The sequence below is a fragment of the Mustela lutreola genome, chromosome 4, assembly GCF_030435805.1.
Source record: "Mustela lutreola isolate mMusLut2 chromosome 4, mMusLut2.pri, whole genome shotgun sequence".
Taxonomy (NCBI): Eukaryota; Metazoa; Chordata; class Mammalia; order Carnivora; family Mustelidae; genus Mustela; species Mustela lutreola.
The window spans coordinates 196,864,129-196,886,606 of record NC_081293.1 but is presented as its reverse complement, the minus strand read 5'-3'; the positions used below and the strand labels follow the sequence as shown (position 1 = coordinate 196,886,606).

General features: G+C 60.0%; 3 protein-coding genes across 11 annotated transcripts in view; 2 read left to right on the top strand and 1 right to left on the bottom strand.

Moving 5' to 3' along the window:
* Positions 1 to 12,505, bottom strand: part of AGAP3 (ArfGAP with GTPase domain, ankyrin repeat and PH domain 3) — a 52,015-nt gene extending 39,510 nt beyond the window's left edge. Inside the window, exon 1 of one of the 4 annotated variants that reach the window (XM_059172256.1) lies at positions 11,817 to 12,505. In XM_059172256.1, the coding sequence (XP_059028239.1) occupies positions 11,817 to 12,147 (331 nt within the window). In that variant the 5' untranslated portion in view covers positions 12,148 to 12,505. The remainder of the gene's footprint in view (positions 1 to 11,816) is intronic. The other 3 variants (XM_059172257.1, XM_059172260.1, XM_059172259.1) reach the window with 3 other exon arrangements.
* Positions 12,506 to 15,341: 2,836 nt separating this feature from the next.
* Positions 15,342 to 17,873, top strand: TMUB1 (transmembrane and ubiquitin like domain containing 1). 3 transcript variants are annotated; one of them, XM_059172268.1, is made up of 4 exons: positions 15,385 to 15,486; positions 15,924 to 16,010; positions 16,354 to 16,772; positions 17,060 to 17,873. In XM_059172268.1, exons 3-4 carry the CDS (start codon positions 16,384 to 16,386, stop codon positions 17,409 to 17,411), a joined length of 741 nt encoding a protein of 246 aa, XP_059028251.1. In that variant the 5' UTR covers positions 15,385 to 15,486; positions 15,924 to 16,010; positions 16,354 to 16,383; the 3' UTR covers positions 17,412 to 17,873. The 3 variants fall into 3 exon arrangements, with proteins under 3 accessions (XP_059028249.1, XP_059028251.1, XP_059028250.1); XM_059172266.1 differs by lacking the exon at positions 15,924 to 16,010 and having other exon boundaries at positions 15,342 to 15,486; XM_059172267.1 differs by having other exon boundaries at positions 15,924 to 16,772.
* A 281-nt stretch (positions 17,874 to 18,154) lies between these two features.
* FASTK (Fas activated serine/threonine kinase) lies at positions 18,155 to 22,437 on the top strand. Of its 4 annotated transcripts, none has more exons than XM_059172263.1 (10): positions 18,156 to 18,340; positions 19,120 to 19,539; positions 20,032 to 20,208; positions 20,342 to 20,481; positions 20,965 to 21,178; positions 21,281 to 21,440; positions 21,647 to 21,738; positions 21,819 to 21,954; positions 22,027 to 22,141; positions 22,222 to 22,437. In XM_059172263.1, exons 1-10 carry the CDS (start codon positions 18,259 to 18,261, stop codon positions 22,327 to 22,329), a joined length of 1,644 nt encoding a protein of 547 aa, XP_059028246.1. In that variant the 5' UTR covers positions 18,156 to 18,258; the 3' UTR covers positions 22,330 to 22,437. The 4 variants fall into 4 exon arrangements, with proteins under 4 accessions (XP_059028247.1, XP_059028246.1, XP_059028244.1 ...); XM_059172261.1 differs by lacking the exon at positions 18,156 to 18,340 and adding an exon at positions 18,348 to 18,926; XM_059172264.1 differs by lacking the exon at positions 19,120 to 19,539 and having other exon boundaries at positions 18,155 to 18,340.
* Positions 22,438 to 22,478: the final 41 nt, after the last annotated feature.

The following is a 22,478-nucleotide window of genomic DNA, read 5'->3' as shown; positions in this document are numbered from 1 at the left end:
GGGGGGGGGGCACACTCACCCTGCAGGGGTGTCCAGAGAACCACGAAGAAGCACGCAGGGCAGTAGCGGGCGCGTCCGGAGCTCCCGCAGGAAGTGAATCTGGTTAGTCGGATGTTTCCGAGATCCCAGATCCGATCCCGCCACGCTTCACTGAGAACCCGGCCGCCCCCCACCCTCCCCACCGCGCCCGCTGCAAGAGCTGTCAGTCTTACGACATTTGCAGCACAAACACCAAGTACCGCTGTGTGGGGTGGCACATGCGAATGGTTTAAAAACACACTACGCCAGCAATTTTCATAATAAAATCAGTATTCCAGTAAAACAGAGTCTCGCACTGCTGATCAAAGCCGCCGGGCTGCCGGGGCACCGGTTCGCCGTCCTGCGCCACGAGCTCGCGGGGCAGAAGCCGCGTACCGCCGAGGACGCCGCCTGTCTTAGACGCGATGCTGAGCTTTCTCTGGTGCAGGATGCGTGAACACCTGAGGCTCCCGAGATGAGGGAAGGCCTCGCCCTCAGGGCCTGAGCCACGGTCCCCTGTCCAGCCACCCGCAGCAAGGGTCACCCGGGGTGGGCCAGTCCCTGCCTACATCTCAACCAGTCACTGGCTCCTCGGCCACCTCGCCTACCCTTCCGGGGGCCTGATGGACGGAGGGCCACTTCCATGCTTCCCGGGGAGGTTTCCTCAGAGCACAGGGTCCTTCTCCCGACCTGAGCCAGCTGACCCGTCATCAGCACACACCAGAAAGCAGGACACCCATGTTTTCAATGATCTCCCAGCTCTGACCCCCTGGGGAGGAACATGAACTCCAAGAGGGAGGACAGAGAACCAGGCACCCCCCACCCTCCTGCCACCCCTCCACGCAGGTCTGCGGCGCGGGAGCAGGGCGGCTGAAAGCCTGCCTTGCCAAGACTCAAGTGGGGGCCCTGCCCCACGCTCCTGCCAGTGAGAAGACACAAGGCCTCATGACAACAGCTGGCCCCCACCCGAAATGGCCTCCCGACTTCCAGCCCTGCTCCCGGGGGGCGGGGCTGCTGTCAGAGGTCCGCTGGCCCACAGCTCTACCTGCCCGCTGCTCCTCAGGCCAGCGAGCGGCCCACCAGGCTGGGACCGTGGAGCAGGACAGCGCACGGTCATACAGGCAGGAGGGTGTCTGAAGGACCTCCTGTGCCCAGCAGGGCACGCGGGCTGGGTACCGAGCAGGAAGGCCTCCTGGTTGTTGGTCAAGCATTCTCTGTGAGGCCAGGAGGCCTGCGCAAGACTGGCTCAGGGTTCCGTGTCCACAGGGGACACGGCGAGTGAAGAACATAGCAGCTGGGGTGAGAACGCCGAATGCTCTAGGCCCCATGATGGACGAAACTGGAAAGGGGGGCCTTGGAGCTGGACGGACCGGCCTCTGTCAGGCTGTTTTCTCTAGGGCAGTAACAAACCCCTGGAGGGACCCACTCAGGAGACAGGTAAGGTCAAGAGAGCGTTTCAACACGGGTTCAGGGCAGGGTCTTTGTCCCAGAGGTGCCAAGGCTGGGGAGAATGAGAGACCTACAAAATGATGGTTTCTGTCTTCTCAGGTTGGCTGAGGGGGCTTGGAGATGTCCCATCAAAGACATTACGAGGGACTGCCAGCCTCACCTCTGAGCAGACGAAGCGAGGAACGCCGCCTTACTGCGCAGTAGGGACGTGGGCTGAGACACAGCAAGAAGCCAGCCCAGAGCTGCTGGCTGAAGGGGGGCTTTATTCTCTGCCGCCTGTCTCCCAGAGTATGCACACATTTACAACCTCTCCGCTACGATATAAATACGGATCCCGCTATCATATATACATACAACTCAGCAGAAATCAAGGGCAAAACATAAACTGAAAATCCCTACAAAACAGCCCCTGCCTCAAATGCCAGGACGCAGCGAAGAGGCTGTTGTGACATTTGCTGGTTACACGCATCTCAGCACCACTGCCACGGGTCACGGTTGGAGGGGACCGATCACACAGCCCACCGCCCCTGGTGCACTGGAAGGAGGTCGCCGCGATGCAAAAAAAAAAAAAACCCTACCCAGTGACCTTGAACCCTCCTGTCCTGCAGACCTCAAGGGCTGGGCGCGCTGCTCTCCCAAATGTGCACTGTGGTCCAAGCCACGCGGTCAGCACCCTGTCCCCGGACTGTGTGCACCCCGCCAAGCCAGCAGTCCGGGCGACCTCGTGGCAGGCTGAGATGCAGACAGACAGCCAGTCCACAGACTGTGCTGTTCACACGAGTCCTGACCACGGAGAGTTCACCTGCCTGCATGTCCACTCCTGGGTAGAGCCACTAGCCCAGAGCACAAGGGCCCGTCCTGCAGCAGAGGGAAGGAGATGGCCATGCCTTTCCCCGCCCGCCGTTCCTCCCTTACCCTGAATTCAGGATCACCCTCCTGCGGGCAATAGAGAGGCCTGGGCCTGAGAGGGAGCAGGGCGACTGTGTGGGGACGCGGAGGGCACACAGGGGCTGCACCGAAGCAAGCCACACAGAAGCCTGAGGCTGACCCACCCGTAACAAGGCCCTGCCTGCGAGGGGCCATGACAAGCGCGTTCATCTTGCAAGAAGGGGGCCTGGGCTCACACCCCACCTTCCATCCTGGGGCAGAACCACACGAATGTGGCTCCCAAGTATGGAGCATGAGAACCCCATAACCGGATCAGGGTTTGCAGCGGCGCCCTCATCACAGAGGTGGTCTTCGGGTTTTCAGAAAACGCACCGCCACGGAAAGCTACTACAGAATCAGTCCCTTGTCCACGATCGGTCTGCTATCAATCACCGCGGCTGAGCAGGTGCGCGGCTGGCACAGCCCTGTAGCCTGGCTCGTGGAGAGGAGAAGAGCTGGGCCTGCGGGAAAAGCCCGTTCCTAGGATTATTTCTTAAAGATTTTATTTATTTACTTGATAGAGATCAAGAGAGCACAGGGGCAGAGGGAGAAGCAAGCTCCGCACCGAGCAGGGAGCCCGATGGCAGGACTCGATCCCAGGACCCTGGATCAGGAGCTGAGCCGAAGGCAGACGCTTCACCGACTTAGCCACCCAGGTGCCCCAAGGCACATTATTATTAATCAATACTTGAGAAAGCAAAGTCGAAAAGGATGCACTTCTGTATTCACTTTTTAGGACAAACAGGTATTCTTTGGTCTATCACCGACTAAAATTAGAGCTGTTCTCCACGGCGGCCCGGGGCCGCCCGGCTACTGAGCGCTGGAGGCTCAGCCCATCCCTGGAGCGGTGCTGCGAGCAGAGCTCGAAGACAGAGTGAGAAAAGAAAAGAGTGTTAAAAACCCATTAATAACTTCTCATATTGATTGCACCTGGAAATGATGACATTTCAGGTACACTGGCTTAAAGAAAATACAATATTAAAATTCACTTCATTTCCTCTTTTTTTTTTTTTTTTAACCTGTCTTAATACTGCTACTTGAAAATTTAAGGGATGTCTCCAAAACCGGACAGTGCGGGACTGAGTCAGCAGGCAACCAGTCAAGTAACAGCAATGCTGGTTGGTCCATGGGACACACTCCTTGAGACAAGCTGTGGTCCGGGGTCTGGGCCCATCTGCCGGAACTGCAGACAAATCCTGGGGTGGCTCCTCGCCCTGCCAGGCTGTACCAACTTAACCAAACTCTGCCAGCGGAGATTCCAAGTGCCAGGAGGGGCCACAGGCCACGGGGACTGTGCAAGGTACACGCACTCTTGTGCCCTCAGTCCCCACGCCCACCCTGCGAAGGCAGCGACCAGCACCCGGCGTATGAGGGACGGGCTAGGACCCAGCACAGGACGGGCACTTCCGAAGGAATGACAACCACCTAAAAGCTCTGCGTGCACCTGCCGGCTTCATTCTCACACCTGCACGAGGGAACGGGCGCTTGCTCACTTCATTTTGGCAACACGGAAGCCAAGACACAGGGGGACTCAGGGACTCGCCGCAGGTCGCGCAGCCGCCAACTGGTAAGTCTAGAATTCGAATCTAGGCAGCGTGATCCCAGAACCAGGTTCCGTAACCACCACCCCAACAGACGAGGAAGGATGCCCAGCATTCGCTCCACCACATCACCCGATGTAAAGCAGTCTAGAATAGTCTAGAAGCCATCACCGAGCAGAGGAGTGCTTGGGCACAACTAAAAGGCACCAAAGCTTCACAGTTCTTCGCACCAAAGGCTCCAGAGCCTTCATATAGGGCCTGATTCACCAAAAATCCTCAGGGCACAGAAGGCCACTGGCCCCTTGCTGGGACGCAGCAGGCAGCAGGGGAGCAGGGCGAGCCCCGAGGGGGGGTCCCTGATCTCCCAGCCTCGCCCGCCCCACTGTGCACACAGACACACATACCGCAAGGGGCTGGGACCGGCCCGAATCCCACTCTCCAAGCTGGGGCTCTGGGTTTGCAAGCCATCAAAACATCAAATTAAGGCAAAAGAGAAAGTGGCGTAGGCGGGCACAACAACGGTGGCAAGGAGGGGTGCCGACAGACAAGAAAGAGAAAGAAAAACACCCACTGTAAACAAGCACAAAAAACAGCGCAGACATATCCCTCTGAAACCACGTGTCATGGGGTCGCTCTTCTCGGTGCCCAGAGGTCAGCCCGGTCAGCTCCACTGGGGGTCTGGGCGCCCCCCAACCCAACCCAGTGCTGCCTGAGGGCTCCAGGCCATGGCTTCCCGCCAACAGATGGGAAAAGTTCACATTAAGAGATTAAAACTATCTCACATGCCATAGGAAAAGAATAACAAACCAAAAGGAAAATGAATAAAAGACATGAACAGGATTTTAAAAAAAAGCAAATGACCAAAATCGTCTTAATGTTGACTATCACTAGTCATCAAACCAAAACAAAATAAAACAACAAGGAAAAAGGGGCATCTGGGTGGCTCAGTGGGTTAAGCCTCTGCCTTTGGCTCCGGTCATGATCTCAGGGTCCTGGGATCGAGCCCCGAGTCAGGCTCTCTGCACTTCCCTGTCTTTTTCTGCCTGCCTCTCTGCCTACTTGTGATCTCTTTCTCTCTCTGTGTCAAATAAATAAATAAAATCTTAAAAAAAAAAAAAAAAGAACAATAAAAAAACAACAAAATGTCTTTAAAAGGCACCCTGCAGCCTTTAATTTTTTGTGCATTTTTTTTTAAGATTTTATTTCTTTATTTGACAGAGAGAGTGCATGCAGCAGAGGGAGAAGCAAACTCCCCGCCCCGGCGAGTAGGGAGCCTGACGCGGGGCTCCATCCCAGGACCCCAGGATCATGACCCGAGCTGAAGGCAGACGCTTAGCCCACTGAGCCACCCAGGCGCCCTGTGTGCAGCCTTTTAAAACAGCGGCAGGCGCTCCCTGCATGCTCGCTCCACGCCAGGTCCCGCCATGAGCCCCTCCAGGCACACCCTCGGCAAGCCTTATGGGGCACCACCCTGCGGGGAGGTTCGGTTATTTACCCCTGTGTCTGCCTAACGCCCAGATCTCACCCAGAGGAGCTCTGCAATCACCAGTTCCCTGAGGGGAGCCAGGAAGCGCCGGTCAAGGGCTGCGTGCAGGAAGTCAGGCTCAGCCAGGACCACTGCTGGGAGCCTGCATGGCAGACAGGCCGCACCCGATGCCAGAGAACAAAAGACTGAGGTGGTCCAAGGACCGTGTGCCAAGTCACGGCAAGCTGCACAGATACAAGAGAATGCAAGTCTTGAAAGAAGACAGGTCAGGGCGCCTGGGTGGCTCAGTGGGTTAAGCCTCTGCCTTCGGCTCAGGTCATGATCTCAGGGTCCTGGGATCGAGCCCCACATCAGGCTCTCTGCTCAGCGGGGAGCCTGCTTCCCTCTCTCTCTCTCTGCCTGCCTCTCTGCCTACTTGTGACCTCCGTCTATCAAATAAATAAATAAAATATATTTTAAAAAATAATAATAAAAAGAAGACAGGTCAAGCACCCGGTGACCTGCCAGTCGCAGCCTGGCAGGAACATGAACCCCGGTCTCCCAAGTCCCCCACAGGGTTCTACCAGATGAGAGGGACGCAGGGCCTCCCGTTCTCCCTGCAGGATGTTTTCCACCAAAATCCCACCTTTGCCAGGAAATGCCAATGACAAGCAAATCAATCACAGAGTCGCTGGCAGCAGATAAGTGACGGCAGAACACAGACCCGGACTGGGCAGCCGGCGGCACGTACCTCTGGGCACATTCCTTCAACTTCCTTCTCCATCTGAATTTGCTATCATAAGTAGGCATTACTTTGGCCATTTCCACATCTATTTAAATGTTTTTTAAGTATATTCTATGCTGCTCAGGGAGGGGAGAGACCTGTCCCTGAGCCACCATCTGACTGGGGACTCAAGACATCAGAAGATTACAGCAGGAAAGAACTTCGTCCCCCTAAGTTCTCTTTAAGTTGTATTCTAAGCATCCAAAGGTTGAACTGAAGGTCCAAGAGCTTCCCTGAGAGGCACCTTAGGGGGCCTGATGGGCATCCGGTCCGACCCAGCAAAGCTCATCTGTCCGTGTGTCCACCCATCTGTCCATCCACGTCCACAGGGGAGGCACCCGCTGTGCAGCTGGAAAACCAGCTCCCGCTGCTCCAAGTTACTCAATCTAAGGCCCAGGCTTTGCAAACTAAGGAAGAGACCTGCATACCTAGAAAGTGACCCGCCACATGTTGCAAAGGCCTTATGACAACATCCAGCAGGCAGGCAGACAATGCTAAGCCATGGGACGCGGGACCAGCCAACACGTACATCCTCGATCAGGTGCTCCAGCCCGCCGCCCTCTCCCACTTCCATCACCCCACGGCTCAGCCCCATATCCCGAGATCACCTTCCTTTTACCCCTCGGCCTGCACGTCAGTGAGGGGTCAGAAGGAAAGCAATTCTGGTTAAACCAATTTCAAGTTACCTGCAGATTAGAAAGAGAAGGTGAGCCAAAGGTCCCCGGCTAGGGGTTCCGGTGATGTCGAACAAGGACACGGGAGTTCTCATGGCCCCACATCTGCCCCCCTCCCCGCCCCCAGGCCTCCACTCCCCTAAGCCTGCTTTTCCAGAAGGGTATCTTTGTTCCCTCCACTCCTGAGGTTCCGAGGTCACGGACTCCCTGCCGGCTCGTAGGGTAGGCTCACGTGCAAAGGCAGTGTGGACACTACTGACTTGCAGATCGGCTTCCCCCCACCTGCTCCCCCCGCGGCCGCTGCTCCCTCTGCCACTTACCCCCCACCTCCCGCAGCCTCAAGAGCCTGCTCTCCACCGCCACCTGCCCTAATGCTCCTGCCTCAACCCTCACGCGCCCACCCAGCCCCTGCAGGATTCTGCACTGCCTTAAGTGCACCCTGGAACATGGTGCGGTGTAAATAAATCAACACAGGACAAAGCATGAAAAACTTCCCAACCAGGGTCCTCTGCCCTGTCCCCCCAGACTCTGTGCCCCAGGCGTGCAGACCAGCCTGCTTGTTCCTCGAACACCCCACCGTACCCTCTCCCTCCCCTGCTGCCGCTGCAAGACTGCTCTGCCCCGGGAGCCCCATGCCTGGCGTACACATTCAACTGAGAAAAAAAAGGTAGAGGAAAGTCAGTAGGCCGAGCTACAGGATGCTTAGGAGCCACGACTGTCTTCTTTGTAGGGGGTCTTCTTTGTAGGGGTCTTCCTCCAGGCAGAGAGCAGCAGCTCAATGACAGAGGACAGCATGGAAGGGGGCAGAATGAGCCACCTCTCTGCCTCCTGAAGTTCTACAGCCCGCAGAGGCAGTCTTTCAGTTCCTCTCCTGCGACCCTGAAGAAAGGGGTCTGGAGGACCCTGGTTTTCTTAAAATCTGGGCTTTATTCCCACCACTTACAGACCCCAATCTAGCACCTCCTCCGGGCTGCTCCGTTCAGCCCGCGGTCCAGAGTGCCCGTGTGGCCCCTCCTCTGCCTCCTCCCAGCCTTCCACTGGGCTCCATGCAACTGGGCCACACAGTAGGAACTAAATAAATGTATCTGGAACAAAAGTGGCTTTCCCCGGCCACTAGCACCCACACAGATACCCTCCTTTTCAAAATTCCTAGAGCGCTTCCGTGCCAAGCCCTACTTCAGCCTCCGGGCCCCCCCCCCCAGACCCCATTCCCGCGGCTGACTGATAACCCGCACGCCGGTAAGTGACAAACTCAGACCCCTGGGCCCCCATCTCAAACCTACTGAATCAGATCGCCTGCGGGCGGCACCCGCACCGGAAACGTGTACTTCGGCAACTCCCCCAGGTGGGTGTTACCACCGGGCTGGGGACCAGCTACCCTGAGGGAGAGGCAGAAGGCCAACGGAGCCCAGAAGACAGCTTCCCTGCCTCCGAAACGGCTGCAACCGCGCCCCACCTATGTCACAGCATTCCAAGGGCGCTGCCAGGGTCTCGTCACTAGACACAGAGGAAGCGGGATGAACTCGAGCCCCAGGCAGGGCTGCGAGGGAGACTCGCTGCTGAGGCAGGCACCCCCTGCCCGCTCCCTCCAAGCCCTACCCAGCACGCCCTGCCCACAGTTCAGAAGCACGATCCCTCTCTAGCCTTGGCTTGAACCCACCAGGAAAACCTGCACCTGCTGACCTCCGTCGATCCCAGGGAGTAACAGAGCCCCCTGCCCTGGCGGCCGGCCAGCAGCGCCTAAGGAAGCCTTCAAAGGGTGACTTGGCCGTTGGAACACTCAGAGGCGCTCCATTGTTTAGAAAAAACATCTTGAGAGGAAAACAAAGGGGACAGCAACAAGTCACCAGCTGACCAAACCCAGTTCCTGCCCAAGGGGCAGCCACACAGCACCGGAGGCCATGGCGCGCTTCCTGGACCTGCCTGTGGGCCTGCAGGGCCCACCGCTGCTCGGACTCCAGGACCCCGAGGCTGCTCCTCCCAACAACTCATCCTGGCTCCTAGCTCACTTGGCCCGGGCGTCTGCAGGTCCCACGTGCCCAGGCTGTCCCCCAACTGGCCCGAGGCCCAGTTCCTCTGCAGCCCTCTTTCTAGGACATAGCCGGGAGACCCAAGCACATGTGAAGGGTTCCCTTCCCCGCAGACTGTTACCTGAGGCCCCACACGATCCCTCCTTTCTCTGAACCTCAGTTTCCCCAGCCAGGGAGGTGAGACTGGCTCGGAGGCTCTGCCGGTGGTTCAGTCTTCTATCCCTCTACCCCAGCACCCGGTTACACTTCTTTTATTCCGGAGAACTACAGGATGAGCACCTTTTCTCCTTCCTTGGCCTTTGGTGGAAAAGGCACATTTCAGAAACAGTCTCATTCCGCCTCAAACCCTGCCCTGAAACAGGACAGCTGAATGTCCCTCTGCTTCCTCCCGCCCTGGTCACAGGGTTAGAGGCGACGGAAGGAAGCAGGGAGAAGACAGGACGGCAAGGTGCCAAATGGATTCTGACTGCGTCTCCTAGGTCACCTTCAGAGCTGGGACAAATAAATCCTTCACCGAAGTATTACCGGAGTGAGGCGGAAGCTTATTATACTCCAGGAAAATGTCATCCCTTCCCGCTAAGAGGCTCGGCCCTCGTAAACACAGACGGGCCTCCTCTGGCTACAGATGTGTTATGTAACACATGGACCCAGGTCCCGGGCCCTGGCAGGGGGCCTCAGTCCGGTTCACAGGGAAGAGGGAAACGCGCGCACGAAGCTGTTCTCCTTCCTCCCCCAAAAAGGGGCTCTGCTACGGGAAGGCTATAGGGAGAAACTGGAGAAGGAGTTTTCTGGGTTGGGTTTTTTTGTTGTTGTTGTTTTGCTGCCTGCCTAGAGCTGGGTGACAAAAGTAGGGAAGCAGGGGTTAGGTGGGCCCTAGAGATGGATTCTAGGAGAGAGGCTGGGAGAGAAGGGAGACGCAGGAAGGAAGAGGTGGGAGGGCCTGCCAAGAAAGAGCAGGGAAGCAGGGATCAGGAGAGCTGAGAACGGATGTGTGCGGAGCAGCTGGGCCTGGTGACAATGAGACATCGGGTCCCAGGATTCACGATGGTGATACCAAGCTTCCAGGCTAAGCAGACAGAACATGAGGTTCCAAACCGCAATGGGGAAGTTGGTCATGGGGGAGGGCTCTAAGAAGGGAAATTCTGCCTGTCATGTTGAATTCAAGACTGGGATGAAAACTCAGTGCATCCCAGGAACCGTGGCCTTCATGTCACAGAAGATGCCCAGCCAGAGGCCGCCTGAGCTGGGGTGTGTTGGGGGGGACGGTCACAGGTCAGTGTTAAGGAAGCTGAAGCTGGATGGGAATCCAGCGGATTCCTGCCCCTCCCTGCTGGGGGCGGGGGGAGTGCTCTGCAGCAGATGTCTTTCTTCTCTCTGTCCCTGTCCCTTTCATGACTATCCCACCAACTCTCCTCAACAAAAGGAGCTGGGGGTATCTCAGAGCCGATGGGGAACTTCTGCTTCCTCGGAAAGGCAGTGAAGCCACAAGGAATGGCCACTCTCCCTGCCCCACCCGCTTCAGATCTAGGAGAAATATCCGGTCTCCTCTCTTTGGGGCCCTGGGCTCGCACAATGCCATCTCCTGGTCCCCAGCTGCAACGGTGATTCAGGCCATTTACTCAGATCCCCATGTTAATGAGTTTTTCCTGTCGCCTAATTAGTTCACAGGGAACTCAGCCTTGAGAGGAAAGAGGTAAGAGAGGACTGGGGAGAGGGCAGAGGAAGTCAGACTGGAACGTTCCGAGAGCTCTAAATGGGGTCCTCTACTCCCAAAATACTGAATGCTCCTTCCCGGGCTAGCGGGGCCTCCAAAAGCAGAACGGAAGTGTTCAGGAGAGGGAGCCCCCAGAGCCTCACAGAAGATGAGAACGTGGCCCCAACTGTGAGGCCCAAGAAGTGGACAGGCCCCTGCCCACAACTCCATGTCATCACCCAAAAACCCCTGCAGTTTCCCCTGCATTTCCACTATAGGGGAACCCACCACCTGCCAGTGGGAAGTCCTCCTCCAAATGGAGCTAGACAGGAAGCAGGTGACCCAGGGTGAGGCCCGTCTGCCCCTTGGGCTCTCAAAGGTCACAGTGCCACCAGGCTATCCCTGGGTGCTGCGGGTCCCCACCACATCAGGGGGGCGGGATATGTGCCAGCAGCGTGCACCCACTTCTTCTGCCCACCTTGGCAGCCAAAGTCCTGGGCCCAAGAGCCTAAAGAAAGGAGCGCTGGGCAGGGCAGTGGCCCGGGCTTCAGGCATTTGACGCCCGAACCGTGTCCATGGAGGTCGGTCAGCTCCCCGCAGTCCCGCGCCCGCCTCCCGAGCGGTTCCCGGGTGCGCGTGGGACCCGGCGAAGGCGCGGATGTACCGGCCGGGGCCTCCCACGCGGTCGCGCCGCCGGAGCCCCACGCCAGGCCCGGCCCGCGCCCGCCTGGCAGCGGCAGCGTAGGGGGTGTGCTTCGGAAAAGGGCGCCGCGGCGAGCGCCACCCTCCGGGGCCCGCAGGCGCTGGGCCCGGGAAGGCTGCCATCCACTAACGGGAGGCTCGATCCCCCGCCCCGCCGCGGGGCAGGGCCGGGACAGCGGCCCCACCTCCCGGCCCGCCGAGGCCCTCCGCTGCGCCCACCTTCCCTCGCCAGGCCTGGCAGCTCTGGCCCCAACCCCCCGGACCTCTGCGGCTCTGAGCGCACCTGTCCCGGGAGCGACACCACCCTCGCGCCCTAGAGCACTATGAGCAGAAAACGTGTCGCCTGGCACGGGACCAGCCCCGAGCCCCGGTGTCCCCGGACGACATACAGCGAAGCCTGGACGACCGCTCTGCAGCGCCGGCTATCAGCACACCGCGTGGCCGGGATCTCAGGCGCGAGGACCCCCGACGGGGAGAGCGTGGCCGAGCCGGGCCACCGCGCCCCATCTCCCGCAGACCCCGGCTCCGCTCACCCTCGATGGAGATGACGTGCTCCCGGATCTGGTTCTGCAGCGCCAAGTCCTCGATGCGCTCGATCAGGTCGTAGATGGCGTAGATATTGGGATGCACGGATTCGAAGCGTTGGATCTCGGCCCGGATGGCTGCCGAGTTGGAGAGCGCGAACTGCTGGGGGGGCCCGCCGGCCAGCTGCTGCGAGGGGCCGCCGCCGCCCCCGGCCCCCGGCCCCGCGCCGCCGAACTGCCCGCCGCCCCCCGCGCCGCCGCCGCCGCCGCCGCCGCCCCCCGGCGCCGCCAGGCTCGGCTGCTGCTGCGGGCTCTGCCCCCCGCCCGCCTGGAAGTTCATGGCTCTGGAGCCGCGGGGCCCGAGGCGGGCCCGGCCGGGGCCCGGGGCGGCGCTGCGGCGGCGGCGGTGGCGGGCGGGCGCGCGGGGCTGGCGGGGCCGGGACTACGGAGCCGGCGGCGCGGGGCTAGCGCATGAGGCTGGAGGCCGGGGGCCGAGGCCGGGAGGCGCCGCCGCGCACGCTGTGGCCGCCGCTGCAGGGCGCTTCTCGGCGCCGCGATCCCGCTGCCTCGGAGAAGCCTCCAGCGGCAACAACAACGGGACCGGGAGCGCGCGGCCCGGGCCCTCCCCCCGCGTCATGCGCACGCACCGCCGCCCCCGCCAGCTCCGGCACACGCAGCCCGAGGCCCCCTCCCCGCCGCCCCCGCCCCTCCTGCGCGCCGGCCCCAGCGCCCCCGCCCCTCGCTCGCTCGCTGGCTCTGCAGCCTCCACCCCACAAGCCGCGCGCTCCAGCCCCGGCGCCCGGGCCCCTCCCACCCAGCCTTGGCCCTTCCGCCTGCTCTCCAGCCCCCACCCACACCCGCCTTGAGGGCCACCGGCTCCAAGTGGACAGCTGCTCTGGCCTCCTCCCGGCCCCGGCTGTCTCTTTCGCCTCCCTGCTCTGGTCTGGGTGGGGTGTCCGATCTTGGGGCAGTGCCCGAGCAGTGCCTTGCGCCTGAAGGTAACTGATGAACGCGGCGGACGGCAGAGAAGGGCCGCCAGCCCAGGCACAGCTGCGCCTCACTTAAGGGGTCTGGCCTTTAGGACTGCACAGGCTCCCCTGTTCCCGCCCGTGATCATCCCTGGAGAACGCCTTGTCCCCGGGGTTCTCTCTCTGATGGTCTCCGGGTCTCTCCACTGCGGACTGCAGCACAGAGCCTGGAAATCTGGGTCCCCAGCTTCTATTTCCACTTCTTGAGAGCTTCATCAGCAAGGCCTTTGGAAATGGCGCTTTAAACAACAGCCCCTCGCTCATCTTCAGGCTTCTCCTAGACGATTCCCCTCTGGGACTTGGATGGTTTACCGTCTGCCGCGCCCCAGACCAGCTGGTACATGGGCAGAGAAGAGAGAGGAATCCAAAAGGATCCCTTCTTCCCCCACTCGCCCCATTCAAAAGATTCACCAGAGCCTGCATGGCTCTCTTATTTGTCCTCAACCCCTTGACCATCTTGTGTTTTTGTTCACTCCTGGAGGGGCCAGGGAGCTCCCTTCCATGTTTCAATTTCTCTGCATCGCAATTGCCAAAGCTGTCTGCGGTCCTGCTAGTCAGTGGTCATCCTCAACCTTTGCAAAAATGCCTCTAAGACAGGGTGTGTGCTGGGCCCTGGCCCCAGCCAGTCAGCCTCCCAGGGCTGTGCCCAGATGTCCTCTGACACAATTGACATATGTCAGGCTTTTTATACACAGTTTCATTTCCCAACCCAAGCTGAATCTTTTCCTAGCAAAGAGTTGCCCCATCTGGCTACTCATACAACTCTGCCCCGGTACCAATGTGGTCACCCAAGTGTCTTGTACCATTGAAAGAGCCAGGGGCGCCTGGGTGGCTCAGTCGTTGGGCATCTGCCTTTGGCTCAGGTCATGATCCTGGGGTCCTGGAATAGAGCCCTGCAACAGGCTCCCTGCTCAGGGAGAAGTCTGCGTCTCTCTCTCCCACTCCCCCTGCTTGTGTTCCCTCTCTCGTGGTGTCTCTTTCTGTCAAATAAATGGGTGGAATCTTATTTAAGAAAAGAAAAGAAAAAGAAAAAGAACCAGATGTGAGCTTTTCAACACCTGGGGCTTCCCTAGCTCCTAAGAGATTCAGGCTTATCTACATGTTGGACCTTACTGATGTCTTGTTCCTTCTCTGTGCTTCATGTGCAAAATACAGTGATTGAGCAGAACACCTAGCTCTGATGCTGTATAATTCTGAAAGCCACAACAAACATCTCTTTTAGATGCTTAACTAGAACTGGCAGCAAGAATTTGCACCAGGTAGCTCCCAGGAGAAATGCTGAGGGTAAAGAGCTTCTCCTATGTGTTGCACCAACAGCCAGCACAGATCTGTGTTAGGCCTGGTGGGATCGTCTACGTATCTCTCCCCTATCATCATATGAGCCATGTGAGGGCAGGGACAAGTTCACCTGTGTGATTCACCATTGTATTCCCAGCATCTTGCACAGTGCCTGACATATAGTATAGATTTAATAAATGTTTCTAGAATAAACGAATGAATAGGAGGGAAAGAACTAGAGAGAAGTTAGATCTGCATGTTATACATCTAAACTGATTTTCCCAAGGCAGTACCTGTTCCCACTTGGGGTACCTGCTTGGACGAGTAAGCATGAACTGTGGAAACACTAGGGTACGTGGCTTTTCCCCAGGACTGGCATATAAAACCCAGCACATGAGATCTCTGTGGCCCAGAGGAAGGTAGGAAAAGAGCCATCGATATTAGCGGGCCCAAGCCAGGCTGAGGATCCAAGTCCTCTACACAGTAACACACTAAGAATGTAGTTTCCAAGCCCAGAGTATTGGTGTAATACTGGGTAACTAGGTACTCGTGTAATACTAGGCAAACAAATACCTAGTGTGTAATGGCTCCCTTACACAGTTTCCATACTTGTTTAATAAAACGCTTAATTTCTTCCTTACAATTTCCTTATGAACTATGTTTTAGGAACAAAGCAATTACGGATCAAAGAGATTTCATGTGCCCCCAAGGTCACACAGTTAATAAACACGGGATAAGAGATCAGCATTTGTGCCAGATTCCAAGGTCTGTCTTCTCGCATAGTCTTACAGGGGCGGTGTGGAGGAAGGGACCAAGGAGACAGGGCAGCCCAAGCTACTGTGGCCAGCCCCGGCGATGAATGTCCTCAGCCAACCTGATGGGACAGCCCATGGGTACCGGGCTCTGAGCCAAAGAGTCAATTTAAGGGGCCCACAGTGCCTTCTGGCGCCCACTCTGACATAACAACAGACCACGGTAGGGGCCACCTGAGCGCCCCAGAGCCTGCATCTGGAAACACGGGTGCTCTGACGTGTTCTCGCTGACGTCGGTTTTTAGAGTGACAGATGCCCTGGATGCCAGCGGGGGAGGTGGCGGGTCTTCCTGTTGCCCGGACCTCAGGAGAATGGCATAACCCTTAAGCCCGCCCCCGCGGCCACTCAGCGACTTGCGGTCACCACGACTAGCCTGCGGATGCCGGCACGTGGGTCAGCAAGGCAGAGGGCGGGAAATGCGCACCAAGCGGGACTACAAGTCCCACAATGCTTCGCGAGGCGGCGGCAGGGAAGGAGGGGGTGCCTTCAGGTGTCCGCGACCTCGGCGCCTCCCGCCCGGAAGTGCCCGAGGGTCCGCTATGGAGCTGGCGGAGCCGGGCGGTGAGTCCCCGCGCGGTGACCGCGCCCACCCCACCGCCCCGGGCCCCAGCTGGCTCCCGCTGGCCCCGCCCCGGGTTCGCCGGTGCCCTCCCGTGGCTCCGGGGGGCGGGAAGATGGGAGGGATGATGGAAGAGTTGGGGGTGGGGAGGGCCAAGTCTCGGATTCCCCGGCGGGATCTCGGGGCCGCTTGCGGACTGGGTTTGGGAGAGGAGGCGCCGAGTCCGGCCGCCGCGGGGTGGGGCTTGAGTAGACCCGAGGGGTCAAGTCCGGTGGGGGGATGGCAGCTTTCGGAAGCTCCGAATTGCCGAAGGGCGGAGATTGACGTATGGTGTGGGGAAGCCTTGGGAAGCAGTCCCCTGCCGCGGGTGCGGTTTGGTTAAATGATAACGGGGGTGGAGGTGGGGGACATAGAACCCCATTTTCTTCCCCCCTTGCAGAAACTTTAATGATGGAGAAGTAGATAAGCTTTGGGGTGAAATAGACGAAGGAGAAGGTGAACTTTGGGATAGTAGATGGAAGATTAGGTAAGCTTTGGGGTGAAGTTTGCTGAGGGTTGAATTTAGGGGAGAAGTTGCATAAAAGATCAAGGCCCTTACAGCGGGATAGGGTTTGAATGAATTGGGGAGATGGTTAGGACCTAGAACTCGGGTTACAAAAAGGTAGGACTTGGGATTTGGTTATGGGAAGGGGCACTGGAGGGAAATTTGGGACAGCCGGGTTTCAGATCAGTATGAGCCCTAAGGTGGAGTGTGGGTAATGGGACAGAGGAATAAGGACTGGGAGAGTTTGGTGGGGTGGGGGCAGGAGCCTGTTGGAGTGAAGTTGGCCAGCGAGCCAGCCCCTCATGGGTTCTTTGTACCTCTCCAGCTCAGTAAGGTGGCAGGCAAGGCAGGTGCCATGGCCTTGATTGAAGGGGTGGGTGATGAGGTGACCGTCCTTTTCGCGGTGCTTGCCTGCCTTCTGGTGCTGGCTCTCGCCTGGGTCTCAACACACACTGCGGAGGGTGCCGACCCACTGCCCCAGCCGTCGGGGACTCCAGCAGCAGCACAGCCCAGTGAAGCCATGGCGGTCACCGGCAGCATCAGAGGGGAGGCCCCCGGATCCGAGACCCCCAGCTTGAGACACAGAGGTCAGGCTGCACAGCCAGAGCCTGGCGTTGGGCTCTCAGCGACATCGACTTCGCCGGACTCCCCCCAGGAGCCCCTCGTGCTACGGCTGAAATTCCTCAACGATTCAGAGCAGGTGGCCAGGGCCTGGCCCCACGATACCATTGGCTCCCTGAAAAGGTAAGCCGGGATGAGAACAGGAAAGAGATTCTAAAGATTGGGGTGGGGGCATTACAGACCCGGAAGGGCCATCAGAGAGATCTGAGACTTCCCCCTCCTGCAGACGAAGGAACTGAGGTCCCCACGTCATTCCCCCTATCATTCCCCTTATAGCAGGAGGGGACCCCCATAGAGGCCACCACCTGAGTGCTGGGTGGAGGCAAAGGTGAGGGGTGGGAGTGTTGGTCTGGGCAAGGAACCAGGATTGCCTGAGGCCTGCTCTCTTACCCAGGTCCCTCTCTCCTCAGGACCCAGTTTCCCGGCCGGGAACAGCAGGTGCGACTCATCTACCAAGGGCAGCTGCTAGGAGACGACACCCAGACCCTGGGCAGCCTTCACCTCCCGCCCAACTGCGTTCTCCACTGCCACGTGTCCACGCGCGTCGGTCCCCTACACCCCCCTTGCCCACCGGGGTCAGAGCCAGGCCCCTCCGGGCTGGAAATGGGCAGCCTGCTGCTGCCCCTGCTGCTGCTGCTTCTGTTGCTCCTCTGGTACTGCCAGATCCAGTACCGGCCCTTCTTTCCCCTGACCGCCACTCTGGGTCTGGCGGGCTTCACCCTGCTCCTCAGTCTCCTGGCCTTTGCCATGTACCGCCCGTAGTGCCTCCACGGGCTCTCGGAAGCGTTGCTGGCCCCTCTGGACCTTGCTCCCCGCGACACAGTGGGCGCTGTTGTCTACCCAGGCCCACCTCTCCGGCCTGCCTCTTCCCGCTACCCTGGAGCCCAGCCCTGCGCAGCAGAGCGCTCCGGGAGTCGGCTGAGGTCCCCCCTTGTGACCTCCATGCCTCTGGGCCACCTGCTGGGGCTGCTGGCCCTCGGCCCCCACTGACAGTCAGCTCCTCTGGGTCAGGCAGCTGCTGTCACTGCCTTGGCCCCGGGCAGAGCCGGGCTACACCCCTGGGCCCTTCTTAGAATCCTGCCAGGACCCAGCCACCTCTAGTCCCTAATAGCTCCTTGGGCTGATTTGAGGACCTAAGGACTGCGGGGCGCTGGGGAAGGGGAGCTGGGAGGGGCAGAGGGATTGTGTGGAACATGTGCAGATTAAATGACTGTGAAGTTTTCACTCCTGGTGTGTGTCCGGGTGTGTGGCCCCGTGGGGGTGTTGAGCAGGGACCTCTTGCCCTCTGGGAGGAAAGGCGTGAAGGACGCAGACCGGGCCCTCCCCGGGGATCCCAACATCATACCACCCGCCGCCGGCTTCCGCTCTCCCTTCGCTCCTGCCTTAGCGACCTGGCCCTTTGGCTCCGCCCCTCAGCCTCCGGCACCGCCCCTCCCCGCCCCGGCTCGGCGCGCGCAGCTTCCCGGAAGTGGAGGGCGGGGCGTGCGACGCAGGGGCGCGCGGGGCCTGACGGGAGCCACGTCTGTGCTGGTCGGGGGCTGAGCCGGGATTGGCGTCCGGACCGCGGTCCGGGGGTTGCTGGGAAGATGGCGGACTCGGTGGCCTGCCGATGAGGAGGCCGCGGGGGGAGCCCGGCTCCCGGGCCCCGAGACCGACTGAGGGAGCGACCTGCGCGGGGCCTGGGGAGCCATGTAGGGGTGGCGCCTACGGGGCGGGCTGCGGGAGGGCCGCGGGAGTTGGTGTTGGCGACCGTGACCACGGTCTCCTGGCGTTGCCGGGCCGGGGTGGGTGTGGGGGCCCCTGACACCTCCGACTCCGCGCCATTGCAAAGCTGCGCGCTCGGGCTCCACGGGCGCCCTGCGAGGTGGGCGCTGCGTTCTCGTTTCACGGGCGAGGAGGCTTGGGCAGAGAGACGAAGCCACTTGTCCAAGGTCATGCAGCTGGTAAGTGGGAGCGCCCAGCATGGAACCCAGGACCGCCCGGCTGCCGAGCCCGCGTTCCACCCTCCTTGCCGCTGCCGCCTCCTGCGAGAGGGGGAGGTGGTCGGGAGGGCGTATCGACAGGGCAAGCTGGGCTCCTGGCTGGGCACGACCACTAACCCGACCCGTGACCTCGGGCTTAACCCGTTTTCCTCTCTGGGCCTTGGTTTCTCCACCTGTGAAATCGAGGTAGTGCCAGCTCTGCCTGCCACCTCGGAGGCGTGTATGGAGCGTCAGCGGAGATCCGTAGTGCATGTGGACTTGCTTTGTAAATATCCCTGTGCTGACTACACCGAAGGTGCTGTCTCAAAGGATGGAAGGAGGCAGAGAGGGGCGGGCGGGGAAGAAGACCAGAGCAGCCACAGGGAAGGGTGAACATGAGTGGGTTGCCCTGACCCCAGGGCCCCCAGAATGGGCAGTGAGGTCAGTAGAGAGCCGGTTTTTCTCCTCCTTGGAGAAAACCTCACCCCCTTTTCTGGGCTGCCCCTCAGGGTCTCCGCCCAACTCCATGCTTCGAGTCCTGCTCTCTGCCCAGGCCTCTGCTGCTCGGCTGTCTGGCCTGCTGCTGCTCCCGCCAGTACAGCCCTGCTGTCTGGGGCCCAGCAAGTGGGGGGACCGGCCTCCTGGAGGAGGCCTCCATGCAGGCCCTGTGCAGGGGCTACAGCGGCTTCTGGAACAGGCGAGGAGCCCTGGGGAGCTGCTGCGTTGGCTGGGCCAGAACCCCACCAAGGTGCGCGCCCATCACTACCCTGTGGCACTTCGTCGTCTGGGTCAGCTCTTGGGGTCCCAGCCACGACCCCCTCCCGTGGAGCAGGCCACACTGCAGGACTTGAGTCAACTCATCATCCGAAACTGCCCCTCCTTTGATCCTCACACCGTCCACGTGTGTCTGCACCTTGCAGTCTTACTTGGTGAGGAGGGCGTCTGGGGGGTGGGTGTTAACGGAAGAATAGAGAAAGACCATAGAAGACCCAAGATCACTGACAGAATTCACCTCTTGGGCTTTGCCAGGAATGGCGCATGGCCGGGCAGGCTCGGTGCTGCTCCCCCGTATCCACAGCAGACAGCAGGAGTCCAGCAGCATTCGTTCCAGCTTAGCTAGGGGTGCCAGCCCTGATTCCTTCCAACACAGTGCTCTAGAAAGCCACCACTGTTTGTCACCGTTGGCGTGCGATGAGAGCTTACTGCCGTGTTGGTGTGAGGTCTTTCCCCACAGACTGTTCTGAGACCTCACAGTCACGTGTTATTTCACGTTTCTCCAGTGCTTCTGCTCACACTCTAGCAACCCTTCCATCCAGAACACGGAGACCCGAAAGGTTGGGAATCCAGCAACTGAACCCCATGACTGGAACAGAGCAGCACCCCGTTACCAGGGCTGCCTCCTCTGACCCTCTCCCTCTCAGGCTTCCCGTCAGATGGGCCCCTGATGTGTGCCCTGGAGCAGGAGAGGTTCCGCCTCCCTCCGAAGCCACCTCCCACTCTGCAACCCGACCTGTGCGGTGGGCAAAGATTGGAAGCTGCTCTGAGCTGCCCTCATCTCCTGAGGCGTCCCCGGCAGCATCTCATCCGCAGCCTGGCAGGTGCTGGAGGGGACTGAGGGCAGGTGGCGGGAGGGGCTGAAGACAGGAGGCGGTAGGTGGTGGTGGTGTCTGGGCTGAGTGGATCTAGTCGAGCACTGGCCTGCGGGTCCAGCGTGACGGGTGTTCTTCACAGAGGCCAGGCCGGAGGAACTGACTCCCAACGTGATGGTGCTCCTGGCCCAGCACCTGGCCCGGCACCGGTTGCGGGAGCCCCAGCTTCTGGAAGCCATTGCCCACTTCCTGGTGGTCCAGGAAGCCCAGCTCAGCAGCAAGGTGGGATTGCCTCCCGCTCTGCCATGCTCCTCTCCTAGCCCTCCTCAGTGTCAGGCCGGCCCCCTGTTCAGCTTGACTGGCTGCCTGCCAGTGGACAACCAGCCAGGCTCTGTGCTCTGTTCCCTCCCCCCCACCCCGGGGTGTCGTCTTTGCTCACCCCCACCTGGCTTGTCCACCCACCCAGCGTGTATGCCTGGTTCTCTGCAGTTCTCCGCACTCGGCGCTGTCTTAGCTTCGTTGAGCCCACTCCTAAGGCTTCGGGGCCAGACCCCACAGCGATGTCTCCATTGGTTTGATTAATCCCATGGGGCTCAAGACACTGGTTATGCTGTCGAACTTCTGGTGTGTACGTCGGGGTAGAGGGATTGTTCTGCCTTTACAGAGACCTTAGAAGCTCGCAGGCCAAGCCTCCCTGAGGTTCAGCTTGTGAAGGATCTTGGAGAACTGTTTCGTGCTGGGTGAAGGGCTGCTCTTCCTCCACAGGTGGTACAGAAGTTGGTCCTGCCCTTTGGGCGGCTGAACTACTTGCCCCTGGAACAGCAGTTTATGCCCTGCCTTGAGAGGATCCTGGCTCGGGAAGCAGGGGTGGCTCCCCTGGCTACTGTCAACATCTTGATGTCACTGTGCCAGCTGCGGTGTCTGCCCCTCAGGGCCCTGCACTTTGTCTTTTCCCCAAGTTTCATCAACCACATCAGCGGTGCGCGGACGGGAGGGCTGGCTGGGACCCTGGCGGCCAGTGGGCAGAGTAACTGGGGGTGGGAGTCTGCTACCCGCGAGCCTCAGTCCTGCTTTCCCACAGGCACCCCTCACGCCCTGATTGTGCGGCGCTACCTCTCCCTGCTAGACACGGCCGTGGAGCTGGAGCTTCCGGGATACCGGGGTCCCCGCCTTCCCCGAAGGCAGCAAGTGCCCATCTTCCCCCAGCCACTCATCACTGACCGTGCCCGCTGCAAGTACAGGTGGATGGGGCAGCAGGGGGAGGGGAGGGGACCAGCCTGCAGGAAGCACAGAGTAGGAGAGCCAGGGGGACGCCGACCCATGCTGACACGCTCTTAGAAGTTAGGAAGAAAAGAAGGGGGCGGTGCTTGGGACATCAGAAGCATTTGCCCAGGGTCCAGCCTCCTGAGCCTTTCCCTGTTGGTGTTTGCTCCCTGTCCTGACTCAGTCACAAGGATATAGTGGCAGAGGGCCTGCGCCAGCTGCTAGGGGAAGAAAAGTACCGACAGGACCTGACCGTGCCTCCAGGCTACTGCACAGGTGAATTCCCACGGGCGGGTGACTGGCCAGGATACAGAGCCTTGGCTGGAAGCCAGTGGCCCTCTCTCTCCCCCCTCCAGACTTCCTGCTGTGTGTCAGCAGCTCTGGTGCTGTGCTTCCCGTGAGGACCCAGGACCCCTTCCTACCCTACCCTCCCAGGTCCTGTGCCCAGGGCCAGGCCGCCTCCCAGGCCACTACCCACGGCCCCGCCCAGAGGTAAGGGAGGAGGGCGGGGGAGCCTCCCTGCCTCTGTGGACACCCGCCTGAGCCTCCGTCCGCCCCCTCCAGGGTGGTGCTCATGCTGCGGGAACGTTGGCATTTCTGCCGCGATGGCCGAGTGCTGCTGGGCTCCCGGGCCCTACGGGAGCGGCACCTGGGCCTGCTGGGCTACCAGCTCCTGCCGGTGAGACTCCCCACCGTCCTGCCTCCCCTCTGCCCAGCCCACAGACCATGTGGGTAACTCGCTGCTCCCCTCCCCTGCAGCTACCCTTCGAGGAACTGGAGTCACAGAGAGGCCTGCCCCAGCTCAAGAGCTACCTGAGGCACAAGCTCCAGGCCTTGGGCCTCCGCTGGGGGCCTGAAGGGGGGTGAGGGGCGTGCACATGGGGCTCAGGATGACGCCCCCCAATAGGGGGGTGGACAGTTTGCACTTTGGCTCTCTATATTTTGGTTTCTCATTAAAGTCCCTTATCTTCCTCATCGCGCATCTTGTTTCTGGGACAGGGAGTGGGCTGGGCCCC

Coding starts and splice junctions, on each gene's coding strand:
- TMUB1 (XM_059172266.1), top strand. CDS start 15,373: ATGCTTCGCGAGGCGGCGGCAGGGAAGGAGGGGGTGCCTTCAGGTGTC. Junction 15,487..16,353: donor GGAGCTGGCGGAGCCGGGCG/GTGAGTCCCCGC, acceptor GTACCTCTCCAG/CTCAGTAAGGTGGCAGGCAA. Junction 16,773..17,059: donor ACCATTGGCTCCCTGAAAAG/GTAAGCCGGGAT, acceptor CTCTCTCCTCAG/GACCCAGTTTCCCGGCCGGG.
- FASTK (XM_059172261.1), top strand. CDS start 18,584: ATGCAGCTGGTAAGTGGGAGCGCCCAGCATGGAACCCAGGACCGCCCG. Junction 18,927..19,119: donor CTGTGCTGACTACACCGAAG/GTGCTGTCTCAA, acceptor GCTGCCCCTCAG/GGTCTCCGCCCAACTCCATG. Junction 21,955..22,026: donor ACCCACGGCCCCGCCCAGAG/GTAAGGGAGGAG, acceptor CGCCCCCTCCAG/GGTGGTGCTCATGCTGCGGG.